At 37.5% G+C, this 18,627-nt stretch overlaps 3 protein-coding genes across 3 annotated transcripts; all 3 read right to left on the reverse strand.

Annotated features, from left to right (window-relative positions):
* Positions 1-153: 153 nt before the first annotated feature.
* helb (helicase (DNA) B) lies at positions 154-8,090 on the reverse strand. The gene is made up of 13 exons (XM_057324089.1): positions 7,330-8,090; positions 6,668-7,021; positions 6,210-6,448; positions 5,138-6,028; positions 4,721-4,898; positions 4,493-4,634; positions 4,182-4,324; positions 3,622-3,706; positions 2,873-2,932; positions 2,456-2,726; positions 2,041-2,199; positions 1,265-1,900; positions 154-1,113 (listed from the first exon to the last, which is right to left on the reverse strand). Exons 1-13 carry the CDS (start codon positions 7,538-7,540, stop codon positions 985-987), a joined length of 3,498 nt encoding a protein of 1,165 aa, XP_057180072.1. The 5' UTR covers positions 7,541-8,090; the 3' UTR covers positions 154-984.
* A 412-nt stretch (positions 8,091-8,502) lies between these two features.
* Positions 8,503-15,400, reverse strand: irak3 (interleukin-1 receptor-associated kinase 3). The gene is made up of 13 exons (XM_057324358.1): positions 12,490-15,400; positions 12,081-12,263; positions 11,636-11,679; positions 11,448-11,514; positions 11,127-11,278; positions 10,957-11,021; positions 10,738-10,849; positions 10,469-10,587; positions 10,065-10,263; positions 9,920-9,982; positions 9,670-9,837; positions 9,103-9,541; positions 8,503-8,963 (listed from the first exon to the last, which is right to left on the reverse strand). Exons 1-13 carry the CDS (start codon positions 12,602-12,604, stop codon positions 8,836-8,838), a joined length of 1,854 nt encoding a protein of 617 aa, XP_057180341.1. The 5' UTR covers positions 12,605-15,400; the 3' UTR covers positions 8,503-8,835.
* A 122-nt stretch (positions 15,401-15,522) lies between these two features.
* b2m (beta-2-microglobulin) lies at positions 15,523-17,127 on the reverse strand. The gene is made up of 4 exons (XM_057324359.1): positions 16,986-17,127; positions 16,238-16,510; positions 16,092-16,141; positions 15,523-16,000 (listed from the first exon to the last, which is right to left on the reverse strand). Exons 1-3 carry the CDS (start codon positions 17,047-17,049, stop codon positions 16,128-16,130), a joined length of 351 nt encoding a protein of 116 aa, XP_057180342.1. The 5' UTR covers positions 17,050-17,127; the 3' UTR covers positions 15,523-16,000; positions 16,092-16,127.
* Between the last annotated feature and the right edge of the window lie 1,500 nt (positions 17,128-18,627).

The raw sequence follows: 18,627 nt of genomic DNA on the forward strand, positions 1-18,627 counted from the left end.
TCTGTCATTTTAATTTCTGAATTTACCTCAAATTAGTTAATTGTTATAATAAGAATTGTATGTTTAATGGTGTCTTTGGATCGCAACGTTATCTTACTGGTAATGTTTTGGGTTCGTTTGTTGGTAGACAGGAACTAATGCAACATCAAAACTCATGGTTTTAATGGTGAAATCTGACGGTTCATAATGTTTTTGTGATGGAAAACATTAGGATTGTATCGTCTTTTCAACAGAAGAGTTCAATAAATAGCATGTCATGTCACACACTATTTAATATAGTCATAACTTCCTTCCAGAGAACTTTACAGAATTTAAACTTAAAACGCACCACATGCCTAAGGCCAAAAACAATCCTGCTCAACACGTTTGTGTCAGAAAATATAAACACACACACACACACACAAAACTGTATTTAAAATGTTAAAAATGTATGTTTATGCTACAAATTTGGTCTACATTGATTGCAATTTCCAAATAGTTTGACATGGAAAAATCCATTTTTTTGGGCTCCTTTAGTTAATTCTTTTTTAATGTTTTGACATTTGGCTTTACTAATAATTAAAGCTAACAGCAGCTGCAATCTTCACATTGCTGCACAGAACCACAATATATATTGTAACAGACCATTTTTACTTTAGCATTTTTTACACAATTGTTATACCACGATTTACAATTTGTTAGGTGCAGATATGGATGGAGAATATTGCTTTTGCATGGGTACCAAATTAAATGTTAAAATCTATGCAATATTTTACAAACATTATACAAAATAAAAATATATATATTTCTTAATTACACAGAACCCTTAATGCTGCTTTGAAAATGTGTAAACTATTCATAATTAACAATTTTGTAAAAGGCAACTGCGTGTATATTTATTGGGAACCCCACATCATCTGAAATATAGCCCATCTCTGGGAACAAAATAGATAAGATGCAGTTGTGTGCAGGGTTATTTCCAACTTCGGTATGTGTGAAATAAGGCTACGGATGTTCCTTTTGAGAAGAACTTTCTCGGAAGAGCTGCCTGCCATGGGGTTTGGGGGCGGGACTCGTGATGGAGAGAAGCTTCATCCTTGAGCATCCTAACGGAGACTCTTCGGAAGTGGTTTGCTAAAGCAAGGGGTTACAATATGACTTTAAAAGTGACATTTTCAATATCTTCAACATGCTATCAACATTCAAGTATGCTTTACACAATGCAACTATGTTTTGGACATTCCACCTTAAACGCTTCACAACATTTTTCAAAACTGTCTGTTACCTTTGCTAGTTTGCTCGGTGTGGTGCAGTCTTCTGCTTGCCCCGGTCGTTTAGGCGGTCTGCTGCTATCACTTGGAGAAGAGCTAATCGTTCCCATCAGCGCAGCATCTCTGTCATGATATGATAATTCGGATACAAATTTCGCTGCCGTCGTGCTTGGCTCATCACAAATGTACATGGGTGACCAAGAATAAGTTTGACTAAAGCTCATGTCATCTTGTAAAGACATGTCAGGTTCTTCAATGTTTTTGTAGAGGTGTCGTGTGCATGAAGGTCTGGTGCTACTGGACGGCTGAGAGAAGTTGGGGGTATGCAGGATGGGTGTGGACTGTGTAGGTTCAAAACCTGATATTTGTGAAGGCCCAAAGTTTTGGGTCTCCACTGGACTTTGACTGAGTCCAGACTGAGTTAGGGTGTCTTCTCCTTCAGGGCCTGGTTGGGAGACCACCTTCTTGACAAGGTTGCACAATCGCGTCTTACGTGGGATGATCATTTTCCTGATGGCTCTTTCAATGTCGGCCTCTCTACCCACAACATAAACACGCTTCTGACCCCGCGTCACAGCTGTGTAAAAGTGTTGCCAGTTCTGACCTTTGCTATCCCCAAGCACATACACAATGGTTTCTGCCTCTGAGCCCTTAAAGGAAGCAACAACAAATTATTAATCAAACTAAATTCCAAATGGTTCACAATAGAACAGAAATGGTTCACCACAGGAGACCAAAACATCAAAAGCATCAGGAAGGGAGTGTGCGCATGTATGTGTGAACTCAGTACCTGAAAGGTGTGAATGGTTCTTGCCCAAGCGTGACGTAGTTTACATTCTTTCTGAAGCTCCCGGAAGCTTGCAGTCACCACCCGCCCATCTCCATCATCTAGTGTGAGGTATCGCTTCTTTCTGCATTTCTCACCCTTATCCTCTATAATTGTATCATCCTGTAATTGGAGGGGAAATGATCTAATATATGATGTGTACCAGTTAATAATATTTGTAAATGACAGTTAATATGTGAAATTAATTTAACATACACCATAAATTACAGATTGTTCTACTCTGAATGAATTTGTTATAATCTGAACAGGCTCGGATTTACCAAATCATGCCAGTGACTGCTACAGTTCAGAAAGAGAAAGTACATTTGTAAGATTTAACGTTATTAAAAAGTAATAAGAAATACAAAAAGTCCAGTACCGCTTTAATGAAGAAAATTTCTCCATTGCACAGTCGTTCTTTCACTTTAGACTGGTCCTTTTTCTGGGTTCCAGAAAAATCACGGGAAGATCCGGCAGCAACAAAGGATGCTTCAAAACTATGACGTGAATTTCGAGCAACCTGAGAGGGTACAGCTGTATCAGGCAAAGTCTCGTTTTGTGTGGGTTCGTTGTTTTTCTCTGTGACGTAGCCGTTCTTTGTGCAGCAAACTTTATCCTTCGGTTCAAAGTTGATTTTATTTTTGTGATTCCTAAATTTAAAAGAAACAGAACTTACACCCTCATATACTTCTAAATAAAGAAATCTGTCAATGTAGCTGAAGCCCATTTATGAAGAAATAAACTTCAAACTGAAAAACGTTAGTTTTTTCCATGTGGTGTTTTTTCATTTACTCACTTTGGTATATGACCAGAATAATGCTTGCAGCAAAGCTCATTGATCAAGTCACAGTCCTTTCTGTAAGCAAAAAAATCTTAATGTCAAGATCAGCATGTTAACATAGACTAAATAAACGTAATCTGAGATACAGAGTAAAATATGGTACATGTGACAAAAATCAGGACATTTGTGAACTTTAATGTAAATGCACCTCATCTAACCATACATATTTTAATCTGCATTGCTGGTCCTGGACAGATGAGCCAATAGTTTACTGTATATCGAAGGGTGAGAACCAGAGGGGCATAAGTGACATTACATCAACTTTACAGAAGAGCCAGAACAAAAAAATACCATATTTTGATCTGACTTTGTTTATTGATTTCAATCTTTTAATAACGAAGATGTTACACACATGGATGACCGTATACTTATTGAACAAAACATTTGTTTAGAAGAAAACCAAAATCATTTTTTTAAATACAAAATGTCACATGCGCCTTTTTGGCACCAACGTTTCAGCCATTTTGAATCATCTGCTATATTCACAGGCTTCTCTCCACAATACAGTTGCACCTTTTGGCACCAACTGGCTTAGTGTGTTCAGTGAGAAGTCTTTTGAATAACTCCAAATTGACAAAGATTTAGCTTTTTTCATTTTGGCAGTAGAAAGAGCTCATCAAGGGCTTTCATTTGATATACAGTATATATCTCCATTTCTGTTCCAAGGTCATCTATTTTGTACTCATGTTTAAATGAGGTCTTACCTCCTAAAAGCCACAAACTGTGACGCTCTGTCACCTTTGAGTCCAGGACCTTTCTCAAGTAAGAATATGATGGCATTCTGGAGGTCTAAGAACATAAATGATTGAGTCAGAACACAAATATTTGCAACAATTTCAAACTGGCCAGTTTAAGGGTGGTGCATCCTAAATAGTATATTCTTCTTGAAGTTCCAATGAGGTTCAGAAAATGTCTTCAAGGTGTCATAACCCTTGAAGGGTGATATTGTGTCTATGTGATAAACCTGTATACATAAAATTAAATGTGCCTCAGACAACAGGAAGCAATTTCAGGAAGACAATACACTAGACATACTGTATGCAAGACACCTAGCAGTGGTTTTCATTTGATGAAAGCCCCCTTTGTTATTCTAACTATGGGCCTTTTGCATCACACCTTCACAGAAGACACACATCCTAGTATATGAAGGAGCATCTACAGTGTGGATGCCTGACCAGAAGCTTTCAGGACCTAGCTTACACAATCTAAGTGAAAAGAAGTTTACTGTGAAGAATGCAATTATGTAACGTAACTGCTCACTTACCCATATTATAGTTTTCTCCAGAGATCTGGACAAAAATGAAGCTTTCATCTGATGGGATTGAAAAATGACTGGTCATGTCTACGTCTACGATGGCATCAAAGTCCAGAGGACTATAACGCTTCCTTATACCCATTGCTGAAATTCTGAAGGTGGACAAAAGTGAATAAAAATTTCATCAGCATTTGGCTATAAATACACTTCACATCTCGTAATATTATACATCACTTAAACACAACAATCTCCCATCTACAAGCTAGCGCCCTATATACACGATTTTCAATATTTTAGAGTATAAACTGCCATCTGCTTACAGTCCAGCATTTCTGACGATGACCTCAGACTCAGCTCGATGGTTTGTCTGCATCTCAATGGCCCAGTGGACCGTCTTGAGACCTTCGAACAGATCATACAGTGTGTTGCCAGGATCAATGCTGGGTAACTGCCTCACATCCCCTAAAATCACAAAAAAAACATTCATTTGTACTTTGCATTTTGTTTAGAAAATAAATGTTTTAAATATTCATGGACGACACTTTTACCCAAAAGGATGAATTTCTGGAGTTGGGCATGTTTGGAGAGCATGCTAAGAAGGGAGTGAAGAATCTGAGCAGACACCAGACTGCCTTCATCTACGACAAGCACCCGCACTTTTGAGAACTTCCACTCCTCGGGTTCCCCGGTCTGATCTTTTTTTGCACACATGAAACTCCATAAGACCTGATATAAAAATATATTTGTATAATTGACTATTGTCACAAGTTTAATGGCTCTCTTGTCATTCCAAGGTCCCTTAAATACATTTAAACTTAAATATGTTGTGTCTATGTACTTGTAGTTAGGTGGACATTACTTCAAAACTTAATATCCAGTTCCTGGTCAATCTGTCATGACTATACATAATTCATTACATGGCATGGTTACAAAATTCAAGACATCAAAAATACAATTGAATGTACCTGGTGCATGGTGTAAGCTGTGAAACTTGTTCTCTTAGTAAGAAGTGAAGCCGCTCTTCCTGTAGGAGCAGTGAGGAGAACCTCCAAAGGCCTTTTGTCATCGCCGTTGCTCTCCGTGCTGTTTTGTCCCTCCATAGGCGTGTCGGTAAGCACCCCGTCACTAGACCCCTGAGAGTCTTTCTGAAAGACCTCGCAGGCCTTCAACATTTCCTCCCTGTCAGACGTTTGCTGTTTCATGGCCGCCTTGAAAACCAGACTAACCACCGTGGTCTTACCACAACCCCCTTTTCCGCTGATCACCGTCACCGGGTTTTCGCACATCATTTCTGCCGCTCGCACCTGATCGGGGTCTAAATCTAGAGCAGCCTGATCAGGATCCCAAGAGTCCGAATCAGAGTCTGACGTTATCTCATCGTGGTCCATGTTTGAAGAACTCGCCTGGACATCATCACCAAGAGACCGATCTGAGACCGCATTTTGATTTTCGCAAGCCTTGGCCCTCAATCTCTCCCGATGAGCTCTGTGAAGAACCTTTCTGACGTCCAGCTGGATTCTCCAGGGTTCTTTTTCCACCAGGGACCTCAAGCATTCAGCGATGCCGTTCTCGTATCCGAAGAGGTTTCGAAGCGCCACTTTCTTTCTTTCCCTCTTCAGCACACCCTGCTCCTCGAGGAAGTGTCTCGCTTCCCAAGTACGCTCATACCCAATCCTATCCTCCAGTTTGTCCTGCTGAATGTACGTGCTTCCCGTGGCGCTGCAGTAGTGCTTTATTTCCGCGTACAACAGCAGGGCATCTCTCTGCAGGTCTGGGATTGTGTTAAACAGACCGCAGAGCTCAAAGGCCTCCACTTTTGCTTCACACCGTACGAGGTTTAATTCTCTGAACATGATCTGTTCAAAATCAAGTTACAACACATGATATTGAATAGTGAAGGTGATAATGGGCTTCCTAATATGGGAAACCCGCTTTCAGGCTCATCTTTAAAAAATGTGTTACAGGATCCGTACATTCTAGCAATGTCCCTGCTAATACCATTCAGGAAAGAAAACTCCTGTAAGAAATCTTACTTACATAGTTGAAACCCAGCTTCCAAACATCAGTCTTTATAAGTGCCTCCAGTTTGGCCAACACATCTGCATTATTCGGTTGCTGTTGAGGAGGCTGAGTGGAGTCTTCCCCCTCCGGAACGCCTGGTGGCCGTTTCATTATTCCTTTGTTTATTATTGCCATAAACTGGCCTGGCAGCAACGTTGGCAAATATTTCATGATTCCAGGATACATGCTGGCAACCATCATGTGTGTTCCAGGAGCTGATGTGTTTCAAGGAAAGATTAGCAAAAAGAAGATCAGCGATAATGGTAATTACAGTATATTTTGTGTGCAAACATGTGATTGAGCCTTAATCAAGTTTTTACTCCTTAAATCGTAATCTTGTCTAACACACCAATGATGCATACTGCATGTTGGGCATTTGGCTATTGTTTATTCAAATACGTCCAAAGTGTTGAATGTAGTGCATGTAGACCAACCTGAGCGATTGACACATGACTTGAGATCATCGGCTATGGCTTTACGCTCTGGTTTCGATTCCTCAAAATCCTGCAGGGCGTCCATCACATTAGCGGGCTCCACATGTCTGTCTTCGGGCAACCAGTCCATAAACATGGTAACAAACTCTGGTATGGCACTACAAGCTGTAAGAAAGAGAGACACAATAGACCGTCCCTCTGACCCCAGATCAGTTCGGAGGCTGTAGGAGGGATGGCCTTTGACAAAATACTTGCGTTGGCCATGGCGAACTGTGCAGGTGATTGACCACCAGGGATCACGTAAGGGAAAACGACCATCAATCCGGTACATTCTACCCCCAGCCATGAAATCCACTGCAAGTGAAGGCAAACAAAACATGAGTAACAGAATAATATTAAGGATTATAGATAGATCATGTTCAAATAAGCATGGCTTCTTTCTAAGACGTGATGTTGCAATGAAAACAAGTCAACCGTGTTGTCTTAATATAAAATGAAAACATTGCACAGTGTAAACTGGAAATGTTTTTTTGTTTTGTACTGACAACATGTTTAAAGGCTTTAAGTGACTGCATTGTGTTTACTTCTTTAGTGTTGTTTACAAAACTACACCACAACAAAAGACAACAACGTGTTTGTTTACTTTAAATGTTACGCGTTACCTTCTTTTGACGCCGGAACAGAGAAATTAAACATTTGTCCTCCAGATGAGACCGAGTCCATTTCCTTCATGTCCAGAAATTCCGGCTGTCTTTCCTCTTCTTCATCTTCACTTTCTGAGACGTTATCTTCATCTGTCTTAACAACGCGACGTTCAGGTAAAATATATCCTGATATGACTTCAACGGCAGCGGGTTTTCTGTGCTCCGGCATTCTGCCTTTAGCTCGTTAAATACAAAGATGTTTACAGTTCGCGGTAAAAGTCATACTAGTTGATGTTAGTGTAACCACTGATCTATACAAATGACTGGATTGTGCCTAGAACGCTAAACCAACTGCAGGAGGTGAAGCCACCGGAAGCGATCGAGCCGCCATCTTGGTATGACCAACTGACAGAGAGCGCCATTGACTTGCAGTCAAAATGAAGATCTAAAATAACCAGTTTTTCAGCCTATTAGGCGCGCGATACATTTTTAGTTCACATATGTGTGTTTAAATGAATTGTTACTTCTGATGTTTTTTCCAATGTTTATGTTTATTTTGGGAAGAATAGCGGCGCATAGAAATCAATGTATGTAATGGCACGTGTAAATGTTTAGAAATAAAGCTTCATGACTTAAAGAACATACAGCCTGTATTAATCTGTATTTAGATTTCCGGATAAGCAAATTTGTCTATGTTGAGGTGTCTCGTTGGTCTGCTGATTTGATATGTATGCTACTGTGATGAAGATGACCGAACTCACTCTATGTCTAATAAAACGGGAACGTTGCCGACTTTAAATAATTAACCATTTACATGCGTAAGACATTTGCGTTGTAAGAATGCACTGTGAGGCTTCAGATATACTGTTTTATAATTGATACGTGATAACTTTGGGCATACCAACATGGCGGCGCGGTAGCTTCGGTGTAATGACGTCATGAGCAATCCAGTCATTTATATAGATCAGTGAGTGTAACACGCGACTTGTCAAAATAAAAGTCTCCGCTTCTTTATCTTCGCTTTCTGAAACATTATCTTCGTTTGACTCAGTAAAATATAACCAGTTATGGTAAACTGAGCGGGAGAACGTTGCTGTTCCATTCTGATCTGATGAATAATTCGATTTCAAATTTGTATTTGGCGGTTCATATTAGAAATAAACACTCCAAAAACAGCCAATCACATCACTCAAAAACCCAGCATGTGGGAACGCCTTAATTTATTTGAATGAACAGATTAATCATGCTTAATACAATTTGTATCTGCAATGAAACTACCTTAAGAAACATTTATTATTTATTCATGTCATTTATTACATGTTATTTAATTATATAAAATAAAGACAACACTGCACATAATTTTCTTCATAAATTACATCAAACATTCTACATGTCTGCTTAGTTGCTGGATAGAGAGCTTCACTGTGGTATAGTACTATAAATGTGTTTATTAAGTATAGTACACTTATTAAAATCTCTTTAAGTCCATTTTAATATAAATATAAGACCCATTTATTGAATGCATCAGTCTGACTTTAGAGAGAGAAGTTCCTCTGTTTTTATCAACCCTTGGTTGTACAGGTGAATTTTATTCCTTATCTTCTCTTTTGCTGGATTTTTGATATCATCCTGAAAGGACTGGTCACCATCATCTGAAAAAAAAGCATTCTGTTTTTGTTAATATTTTGATAGAATTGAGAGTAATATGCTAATAACTTCATTTCAAAAGCAAACCAAAGCATAACCCAAGACAAATAAATAACACATATTGCATTCACTTTTGCTACTTGCCTATAGTGACACATATGACAGAGTTATTGAAGCCATTAGCGCAACAGTCCTCGCATCCCTGCGCTTCTGCGTCAGCGGTACAGCTGCACTCCACAGGCCAACTCCCATATAAATCCGCATGAGAAACGTCTGATTGTAAACTATGTGCTGCTGAAAACGCATTGTCACTTTCCAGTAGGGATTCATTGGAGCAACGTTCTCCGACACTCAGGAAAGTCACCTCGGACTGACTGCACTCGCAAGGTCCCGCCAGTCTGCTGACTTTGCGAGCTTCATGTTCCTCCACGGGGCTGTATAATTCATCGTCTTCTGTAGGCATGCTAACAGCAAGACCATGGGCACCGTAGGGTGCCTGAAGAGAGATCCTATCATCCAGTGTATGTGGTTGGTCCTCAGGAGGTGCAGGGATTGTAAGAAGTTGGCTCAACATCTCAAGCACCTAAATCATATAACACAACATACTCCACTTGTTGAATACACTTCTTTATTTGTACAACAAGCAACATAATAATTGGAATATTGTGCACTCATGCATTATACAGTATGTAAGTGAGCATATTTACTAACAGTATCCATGCCGGGCCTGACTCGCATTCTGCTGCTTGTGCACTCTATGCCGATTCGGAACAGACAAAGAGCCACAGAAGGAGGCCAATGTTCCACTTTGGGATCCAAGAACCGCAGACAGGCATCCACGCAGCCCTTCTCCTCAAATACTGATCTCACTACATCTCTCTAAAAACAAAATGACAGTTTTGATATTAGTGAACAGTACACTTCTATGATATATCTAAAATACTCAAAGAATCACATTTACCAAAAACGGGCCCTTTGCAGACTCTCGTATCACCTTCTGTCCCGTACATGTCTCTAGTATAACCTACAAACATGAACATATTTAAAACAAGGCTGAGGCTGAGGCCTTACGTCTATGTTTGGGTTTTAAAGCATGTTAAACTCACCATGCCAAGGCTGTAAACGTCAAGTTTGACGGACAGCTTGCCATCGCGAATGTACTCCTCTGGGAGGTAGCCGAGGTGGCTACAGGAGGCGGTATCCATGACAATGGTGCAGCTCTGGTTGACCGTGTGGGGTCTCAGGTGAGCTAATCCAAAATCAGATAATTTGGGCTGCAGGTTCTCGTCCAAGAGTATGTTCGAACTGTCAACAACAAACCATAAAACCAGAAGCGATAAGGTCAAGAGTATATGACACGTTTATAAGGAAATAAGCCCCTTTCACACAGCCCATACCAGAAATGTACAGAAGTGTATAAGCCCTTTTTTAAGTGTTATTTGTAAAAATGCTCAGATGTGAAACACTGATAAAACACAACTAAGAGGCTGTTATGGCTTCGCAGTGGCACCTTGTAATGTTTCCGCAAATAACCATGCAAGGTTGTGTAGTGTGTAGATGATAGACAGCTTTCGCAGTTCCTTTGATGATGTTAAGTCTCTCCTGCCATGACAGAGGCCTCTTCACTTCCTTTAAAACACACAATAGTAAAGATACTTCAAACTAGCATATGAAAACCTCTTATGTTGCAGATCTCTGTTTCAGAACTCTTTGTATTTCTATAAGCAAACAGGTTACAATTAACTAAGATGGCGCTCTGAAAGGGAAAAGATGGATTACCTCATGAAGTCCTTGAAACAATGATCCATTATGTAGGTACGGATACACTAAACAAAATCGATCATCTTGTGAAAAGCTGCCCCATAGCTCCAAGATATGAGGATGCTGGTAGCTGAGAAGACAGAAGATACAAATTTCTAATCGGAGATCATTACAACAGAACAGGATTTATTTATTCCTTTCAATATTATCAATCATTTAAAAACTAAGTGAACCTACAGTTGTAGAACTTCAATCTCTTTGGTAAAATTTCCCCACAATCCCTTCCAAACAGCCTTATTTTCCTATGTCAAAAGTTAAGTTAAGCAATTTGATCAGCCGTTTTCAAAACAATGATCTAAATCATTGAAATATTTCACAATGTAAAGTTTGGGATCAGTAGCCGCTACCTGCTTGAAAACTTTCACAGCAAACGATTTGTTTCCCCATCTTCCGCAGTAGACCTCTGCAAAAGCGCTACCACCAATTTTTAAGTCATGGTGAAAATTTCTTGTTCCCTCTGTGACATCTGAGTAAGTGATGAGATACTTCTGTTTTTCACCTGCGGTCATGAGATTAACACCTAAGGTTAAGAGGAAATCTACAAGGACAGACCACTATCATCATGAAACCACTCCAAAACAGAAGTAAAAGTTTCTACGTCCAATGTTTGCGAAGTTTCATTCAAAGGCAAACACAAATGTGCTTGTCATTTTCATATAGTATTTTACCTTTAACATACACAGATTGTGGATGAACTGGTGATGGTTTAAAAGAGTTTTCACTGTCTGTAAGATACTGAATAAAAAGCAAAAAAAAGTGCTGATGAGAACCACATTCTTTAATCCATTGAACTCACATTTAAAAAAAACATCATCAGAAAAAAGCTTAAGGTTAAGATAAGTAAATCAGTTTTTACCGTGGGATAAAGAGGAGGTGAAGATGACCACAGCATACACCAATCTAAACAAATTCAAACGCCTTTGGTTACTTTGATATACAGCATAGGTGTGATGGGATAACTGTTTGTGGGTAATGTGGTTCGCTGTGTATTTTCTGCTTCATGGTTCAGTTCATATTTAGATTAGACTGCTTCCTCTTAAGATAAAGTATATGATTCAAACCCATAGCAATACTTTAGTCATATCCTCTTTCGTTTTAAAAAAGGAAGCTTCAATATTATTGTCGTAGCATGTAAACACAGTGCAAGCTTTCAGACTCTTTGTCTTATTTTTATAAGCATGTTTTGGTATAAAAACTGTTGTAACTATGCAACTTAAATTGTTACTGTTGTACATTATTGTTAGGGAAAGCATCAATACAAAAAAAATAAACAGATATGTACGATGATCGCTTCTCCTCACCTTTGGACTGAAAAAGACTCCTAGCACGAACATGACCCATCTGATCCAGAACCTTCAGCAGATCCCCCACCGTTTTATTCTGCTGGGCCCACGACCACATGAGCTCCTGAGTGGGACTCTTCCCTCCAGTCGAGCACGTTTCAACGCACCTCACATCCAGGAGACTGGGAAGGATGCGAGAAGCTGTAGGGAAGATGAGGACGCATTTCAGAGGAAGATCTGAGGAAGCTGTCATGTGCACAATTTTAATCACAAAAGAATCCATTGTACATTTGTAGTTCTCATTCAAATCAATACAATTGTTATTGCAATCAATAAATCTATTAGAATTTCGGTGGTTTCGATTTTTCAGCAGGATGAGTTTTGATAAGTGATAAAAAACGATTAAAATAGAAAATATTATTCTTACCTAAATCTCGCCATCCGAGACCGTCGACTCCACTGTCCATCAGTTTACAAAAAGAGCCCATAAGCAGTGGCGGGACATCAAAGAGAAACATCGACGGGTTTATTTTACCTGCCATTGTTCTTCATCTAGAGTCTAGACTCTAGTGTGTTTGGTTGTTTGTTTCATCACTATTGCATGAACTACTTAACAGTGCTCTCGTGCGTAGACACCTGTTGCTACAACTCGGAAATTCCCAAACCCCGCCCACTTCCTCAAAAGTGAATACTGGGTGCTGTCATAAGGTGCCGTTACATACAAATTGAGATGATTTGGAAAGCAAAACCACAAACAGAAATTGTTTTTGTAAACCAAATTCTTAACGTTTGCTATAGTGACTTTAACTCCGAAATTCGACTCCCCGTGAGATTACGACTCCCCTACTTCTGATTGGTTCATTCACTTAGGATGCTGCTTTGTGATTGGTCCCTATCTCTAAATCCCGCCCTCTACGAGAACTAAGCGGCTGCTTTTTTTACTATTATTTTTTTATTATTGTAATTATTGCAAGTAACAGTAAATATTATGCATTAATACAAACAGAGGAAAAATATAATAACAAAGTTATTGAAGGGATAATGTTACAATACAAAGAAAAGAAAGAAGAAAATAATAATAAAAAAGAAGAGAGGGGCACATAACAATCATAATCAAACTATGTTATAAAGTCACAGTTTTGAAATTATATTTCCAAGAATCTTAAAAGTTTTCATAGCTTTAGCATTCAGAGGTTTAGACATGTATTGAAAAGAAGCAAATAGGGATTTTACAACAGCAGAAAAAGCAAAGTAATAGGGTTTACAATGCATTGATCTGGCTTTATGAATATGAAATTTTCCCAAAAGACAAAGTAAAATTAACGTATGATCAAAATTCACATCAGCTGATAAAAATTCTGATATAAAAACAATTGATTCAGTAATCTGTATCAATTTGTTAAAACAACTAAACAAAAGAATAGAAATCTCAGTCCAGAAGGAACAAGAGTAGGGACACTGGAAGAATAAGTGTAAGATAGATTCCTCTTCAATTTTACAAAAGGAGCATAAAGGAGAAATACTTTCAGAGAATTTGTTTAAAGATACTAAGCGGCTGCTTAGGACCTCACCGCCACTATGAGCACATGAAATTACAGCTTTTTTGTGATATATTCACAACACACATCCATTTTCTCACGTGGGCCCGTACCCACTATTGTTTCTGTGGTGTGTGTCAAAATTTGTGAAATTACTGACTAAATGCAACATTGCAACATCAAAATAATTTAGGTGGCCAATCAAATGAAAGAAGGCGGGAGTTACTGGTTACAGAGCCGAGCAGTGACCAATCAAATCAAAGAAGACGGAGCTACTGTCACGTCTTCAGCAGCTGTTCAGCAAGACGCAAGTTGAAAGAGTGCTGTGCAACACGCGACTTACTGTAAGTGACTAAAAACATTCAATATTTGACAATTGTTTAGTGTAGATAGAAAGAAATGAACATCTGACAGTATTCACTGATGCAAACGACAAAATGCTGATTTAGATTAAAAAAATATGTCATTTACATGATGTAATTTATAATTATCTGTCAATTCAGCGTTTTATTTGGGATAAGGTATTGTGTGCATATTGTAAATTAATTTAATGGTTATCAAGTAAATACACTAATTAAAAAAATAAAAAAGATTAAATCATCCTCAAGGGCTGTGTGGCTTTAAAATGTTTATAAAATAAAATAACAAAATGAATAAAAATCTTTGCAAATAGTTAAATGCACTGAACAATAAATTCCACAACTTTTGTATGGTCTGTGCTCATAATTTAAAGTGACAGTTCACCTAAAACTAGAAGTAATGAAATTATCAAATGTTTTGACAATCACAATACACTAATGCAAGGTTTATATGTTTTTATGACATTCCTACATCCCAGCTACAACTAATAGAATTGGGTGTGTTAGGTTTAAAGTGTGCGTGCAAATAATCAAACATTGACAATAGTCGATTGTATTGGGGGCACCCCCAAATAAAATTCTGCTTAGGGCCCGTAAAGGCTTGGGCTGGCCCTGCTTTAACTTATACAATAACCTTTTGAAACCAACTTTAAAGAAAAAAACAATGCTTTACAAGCACTAAAAGTAACGTTCTTCCTTCTTTTTATCTTAATAATATGACTATGTTAAGCTCATATTGTGCTAAAACAAATATTTTAAAAATCCTAAAAAAGAGTGACACTTTACTGCAGTGACACAAATAATAACTGCACAAGAATGTGAAACACATGTGGTTGAAATGCGCTTGTTTGTTGAAATCACATTAAGTAACAATATACCAATAATAAATTTAATTGTTAGCAAATTTGTCTGCTGTTTTTAGGAAAATACAGTGCAGCTTTTGCCTCTGCCATATTCATGTATTTGCAAATCACAAACAGCTTATTTACGAATTTTTCATAAAACATGTATATACTTTATAAGACCTTGCTTATAGGTCTGTACTCATGCTGTTTTTCTGGTGAATTCCATAATTATGTTTCAGATGATGTCAGCTTCTTTGTTGCATTATCACTTTTGTTTATACTACATGATCTGAATGTTCCTCATTTGTTTGTGTCGTTTATATTCAGGATTAAAGAAGTGAGTCTTAGGGGAAATCACATTACTCAACCTCAACGCAACGAAGGATTGACACTAAATAACAAACAAATGTGATAATAGTCCAAACGTTCAAATCGTATCTCTTTTTATCTTCCCATTTAGCCTACATCCATCACCTGTTTTGTTGGTGTTGAAAGTGAAACTAACTTGGCTTGGCACTGGTTTTTATCCAATCCCTGAAATGGTTGATCAGTTGCTAAGCAGACATTAATGTTTTAGGTAGTCCTACTTTAATACCGTTTTTATTTTCTGTTAAAGCACCAATAACAAAGGTTTTTATCCGTTTATATATCAGTTAACACATACATTAATGGAATTATAAACCAAGACATGTCATCTATTTGAAGCAAATAAACACAATTGTTCTTTTAAGTTTTCTAAACTTTATTGTCCCATCTTAAAAATTACAATATTTCCTCTGGGGCAACAGTACAAATTATGTTCTATAGTGATATTAATTTACTAAACATGTGAGCAAATCTAGGTTAAAAACAGAATTGAAAAAATATTTCAAACGAAATATCTTTAATCACAAAAAAGCAAAACCATCGCCCCATCACTTTAACTTTAAAACGTCTACTCCTGCATGTTGTATACAGCATTTACAAAGAGAGGAATGAAACAAGTGAAATAACCAGAAATCAAACCCATACAGAAACACGTAGCAGCTAAACTTTGAGTATAAACCTTAATTTAATGTAGAACAACGTTAAGTTGATTTAAGTCGGCTCAAAAAAAGATCAATTTTATCAGCTTACTGCCATCCTCATTTGTATGTATATTGGATCTTGAAAGGGACCTATGCAGAGGATGTTAAATGTCCGAATGGTAAATTATCCTAAGAAAGGAGAAACAATCATTTAATCCTCTTTACATTGCAAAAGATATATGCAAGAAACTGAATCCAAAAATACTTCGCTGCCACTTACCTTCTTTGTGGGTTTGTTGGATTTACATGTTTGACTTTACATGTTTGGCTCTGTAGGAAAACAAGTGATTCAGTACATAAAGTATTATGAAACAATGAGACTGAATTAAAACACTATTTGACAGTAAATCCCGAAACAACACTCACCCCAAATGTAGTTGTTTAGATTTGCCATGTGTCGAACTTTGCAGGTGTACTCCTCTCCTTTCTGCGGTTTGAAGGCGACACTCCTGGTAAGATGGAACTGCCAGCCCTTTTCAAAAGCCAGGTCAGTCTGGTGGGCATCAGGAATAGGTTCTCCATTTTTCAGCAGGTCAATGGCGATATCAGGAGGGTGGAAGCCGCTCACATGGCAGATCAGGGTGTTGTCTTTTCCATACTCTCCTGGAAAATGGCTGTACACCTGGACTTTGGGATTGGCTGAAAAATAAATAAATAAGGGTATCATAGAATGTGTTATAGGATAGGTAAATAAGAGTCTTCAAAACTTGAATACAATCAGCAATGGGGGCGCATAAAGGGTTGGGGACAGATACAAACACACAACGCGGAAATGAGATAACTGACCAAATACAAAAGAAGTATTGTTTATTATTTATCAAACAAATATCAATCAAATAATGAATGCAAACTTATTTAACAGAAAACAATAAGAATGTATTACAAAAAGATCTGTTTATATATTTCACAACCTCTCTATTGGCAATATTTGTTGTAAGCATGCAGTTAACTAAATATGTTGCTCCCATAAATATTCTTGTTTTATGTATAACATGTTAATAGCAATAACACCTTCATTTGGCTTTCTTACATCAACAACAGTGCATTTTACACCACTTGAAATGAACGCTAGAAAACAGTAGCAAAATAATAGTTTCAAAAATAAACTACTTACAAATCTTCCCTTGTACGGTGACAAATACAAGGCAGAACAGCGCAAAACAGATAAGCTCTCTCATTGTGGCCTGTTTAATTTTGGGTAATAGACAGAGAATCCTTCAGCTTGCAGATCTTCCACACTCAATATCGAAAGTGTTTCACTGTTAACCTTAAATGCACTCTACAGTACAACCTCCCCAAAACCTAAACAGCCAGTAGAAAAACTGCTACGTGGTGTTGTCGGGTAGATTTGGACAGGGGAGGTTGTAAAGGCAGTTGCATTGGTCTGGTAAATATGGCTTCCTTTGGAAATACCCAAACTTACCAAATGAAACCACTCCCATTTGTCACCGACACAACCGGTCCACCATTATGTAAACCTACAGCAACCAAAACAATTGATATGTCATATTTATAATGGTGAAGCTAAAATGGCGTCAGATAAACGAAACTGTAAAATTGTCAAACAATACTCTTAAAACACACAAACAATAATCAACATTAAAAGACAAGCAGTGTCCAGCAGTGTGATAATATAAAATGTAGTTTAACATATTCATAATTAGTGTACATTTATTACACATACATTTTAAAAGTTCTTGAATAAAAAAAGATTTGTAGCCTACTTAAAAACAACAAAATTAGTGACAAACTAGCATCTAAAAGTGATTTTAAGTAGTGGGAAAATTGAATAAATGGTGGCCATCTAAAATAACCTTTCTATTATACATTAAAAAAGAACTTTCACAAAAATCTTGCTAATAACCCAAAGGTCATTCTAAAGAGTCTACTCAAAACATGATCTTTCTCGTGTTTTCTAACATTTCTCTTCTCATCTAACCTTTCTTTCTAATAATCTTAGAAATGCTATCTTGAGTACACCAGGCCTATTCATTCGATTTATGCCAATGCATAAATCTTTAATCCAATGGATATTTAGCATCAAAGATGTTGTGAATGGGAAGCATAATGTGAATTCCTTCTTCTTATTTGTAAGGCTATGGCCATATGAAAAGTCCAGGCTGTTATATGAAAAGCATATGAATTGTGGTTTGGCGAGGATGTCAGATTCCCTGCCACAAAATTCTTCATCACTATGGATACGAAGCACAATATTATGATACTATGCTTTATGGAGATCTTTATTGTTAAATATTAGAGGCTTGGGAAAATTTTTATAAAATTCCACTATATGCACTGTACTGCCTAGTTGAAGTTCAGCTTAAAACAAAGGACGTTTTCTTGTGTGTTGTTTGCATATTTGATTGAAGCCAAAGCAGATTTACCAGCCTGGGCACTTTTCCGATTCTTAATGTTGATCCACCTTTTGATGAATAAATAGCATACAATTGACACATTTGTAATGTTTTTATGTCACTGCATTAGATAAAAAAATATTCAATTAAATTGGAGATAGCACAAGCACACTCCGAACAAAAGAGTACATTCAAACAAAGTTTAAATTAATAATTATTATTTGAACTCGAGGGAAAACTGATTTAATTCTCCATAATTTACCCTTAAAGTTAAATGTAAAAATGGATATCAAAATAAAGGCCTAGTATCATGCAACTTAATTTGATATCAAATATGTTTTGCGCCCAATGAATAAACAAAAGTGAAAGTAGATTTCAAGGCACAAGATCTCCAGGAAATCA

This window comes from Triplophysa rosa, linkage group LG24 (assembly GCF_024868665.1).
Source record: "Triplophysa rosa linkage group LG24, Trosa_1v2, whole genome shotgun sequence".
Lineage (NCBI taxonomy): Eukaryota > Metazoa > Chordata > Actinopteri > Cypriniformes > Nemacheilidae > Triplophysa > Triplophysa rosa.

Bases quoted from the DNA above. Each gene is read 5' to 3' on its own strand.
- b2m (XM_057324359.1), bottom strand. From the start codon at position 17,049: ATGAGAGAGCTTATCTGTTTTGCGCTGTTCTGCCTTGTATTTGTCACC. The intron at 16,511-16,985 runs GTAAGTAGTTTA...TTTATTTTTCAG, and splicing joins CACCGTACAAGGGAAGATTT to CCAATCCCAAAGTCCAGGTG.
- helb (XM_057324089.1), bottom strand. From the start codon at position 7,540: ATGCCGGAGCACAGAAAACCCGCTGCCGTTGAAGTCATATCAGGATAT. The intron at 4,325-4,492 runs GTAAGCAGATGG...GTCCACCTTCAG, and splicing joins ATCGTCAGAAATGCTGGACT to AATTTCAGCAATGGGTATAA. The intron at 1,114-1,264 runs GTAACAGACAGT...CCCTTGCTTTAG, and splicing joins CACCGAGCAAACTAGCAAAG to CAAACCACTTCCGAAGAGTC.
- irak3 (XM_057324358.1), bottom strand. From the start codon at position 12,604: ATGGCAGGTAAAATAAACCCGTCGATGTTTCTCTTTGATGTCCCGCCA. The intron at 9,983-10,064 runs GTGAGTTTAACA...TCATGTTTGTAG, and splicing joins ACGTTTACAGCCTTGGCATG to GTTATACTAGAGACATGTAC. The intron at 8,964-9,102 runs GCAAGTAGCAAA...CTTTTTTTTCAG, and splicing joins TGTCATATGTGTCACTATAG to ATGATGGTGACCAGTCCTTT.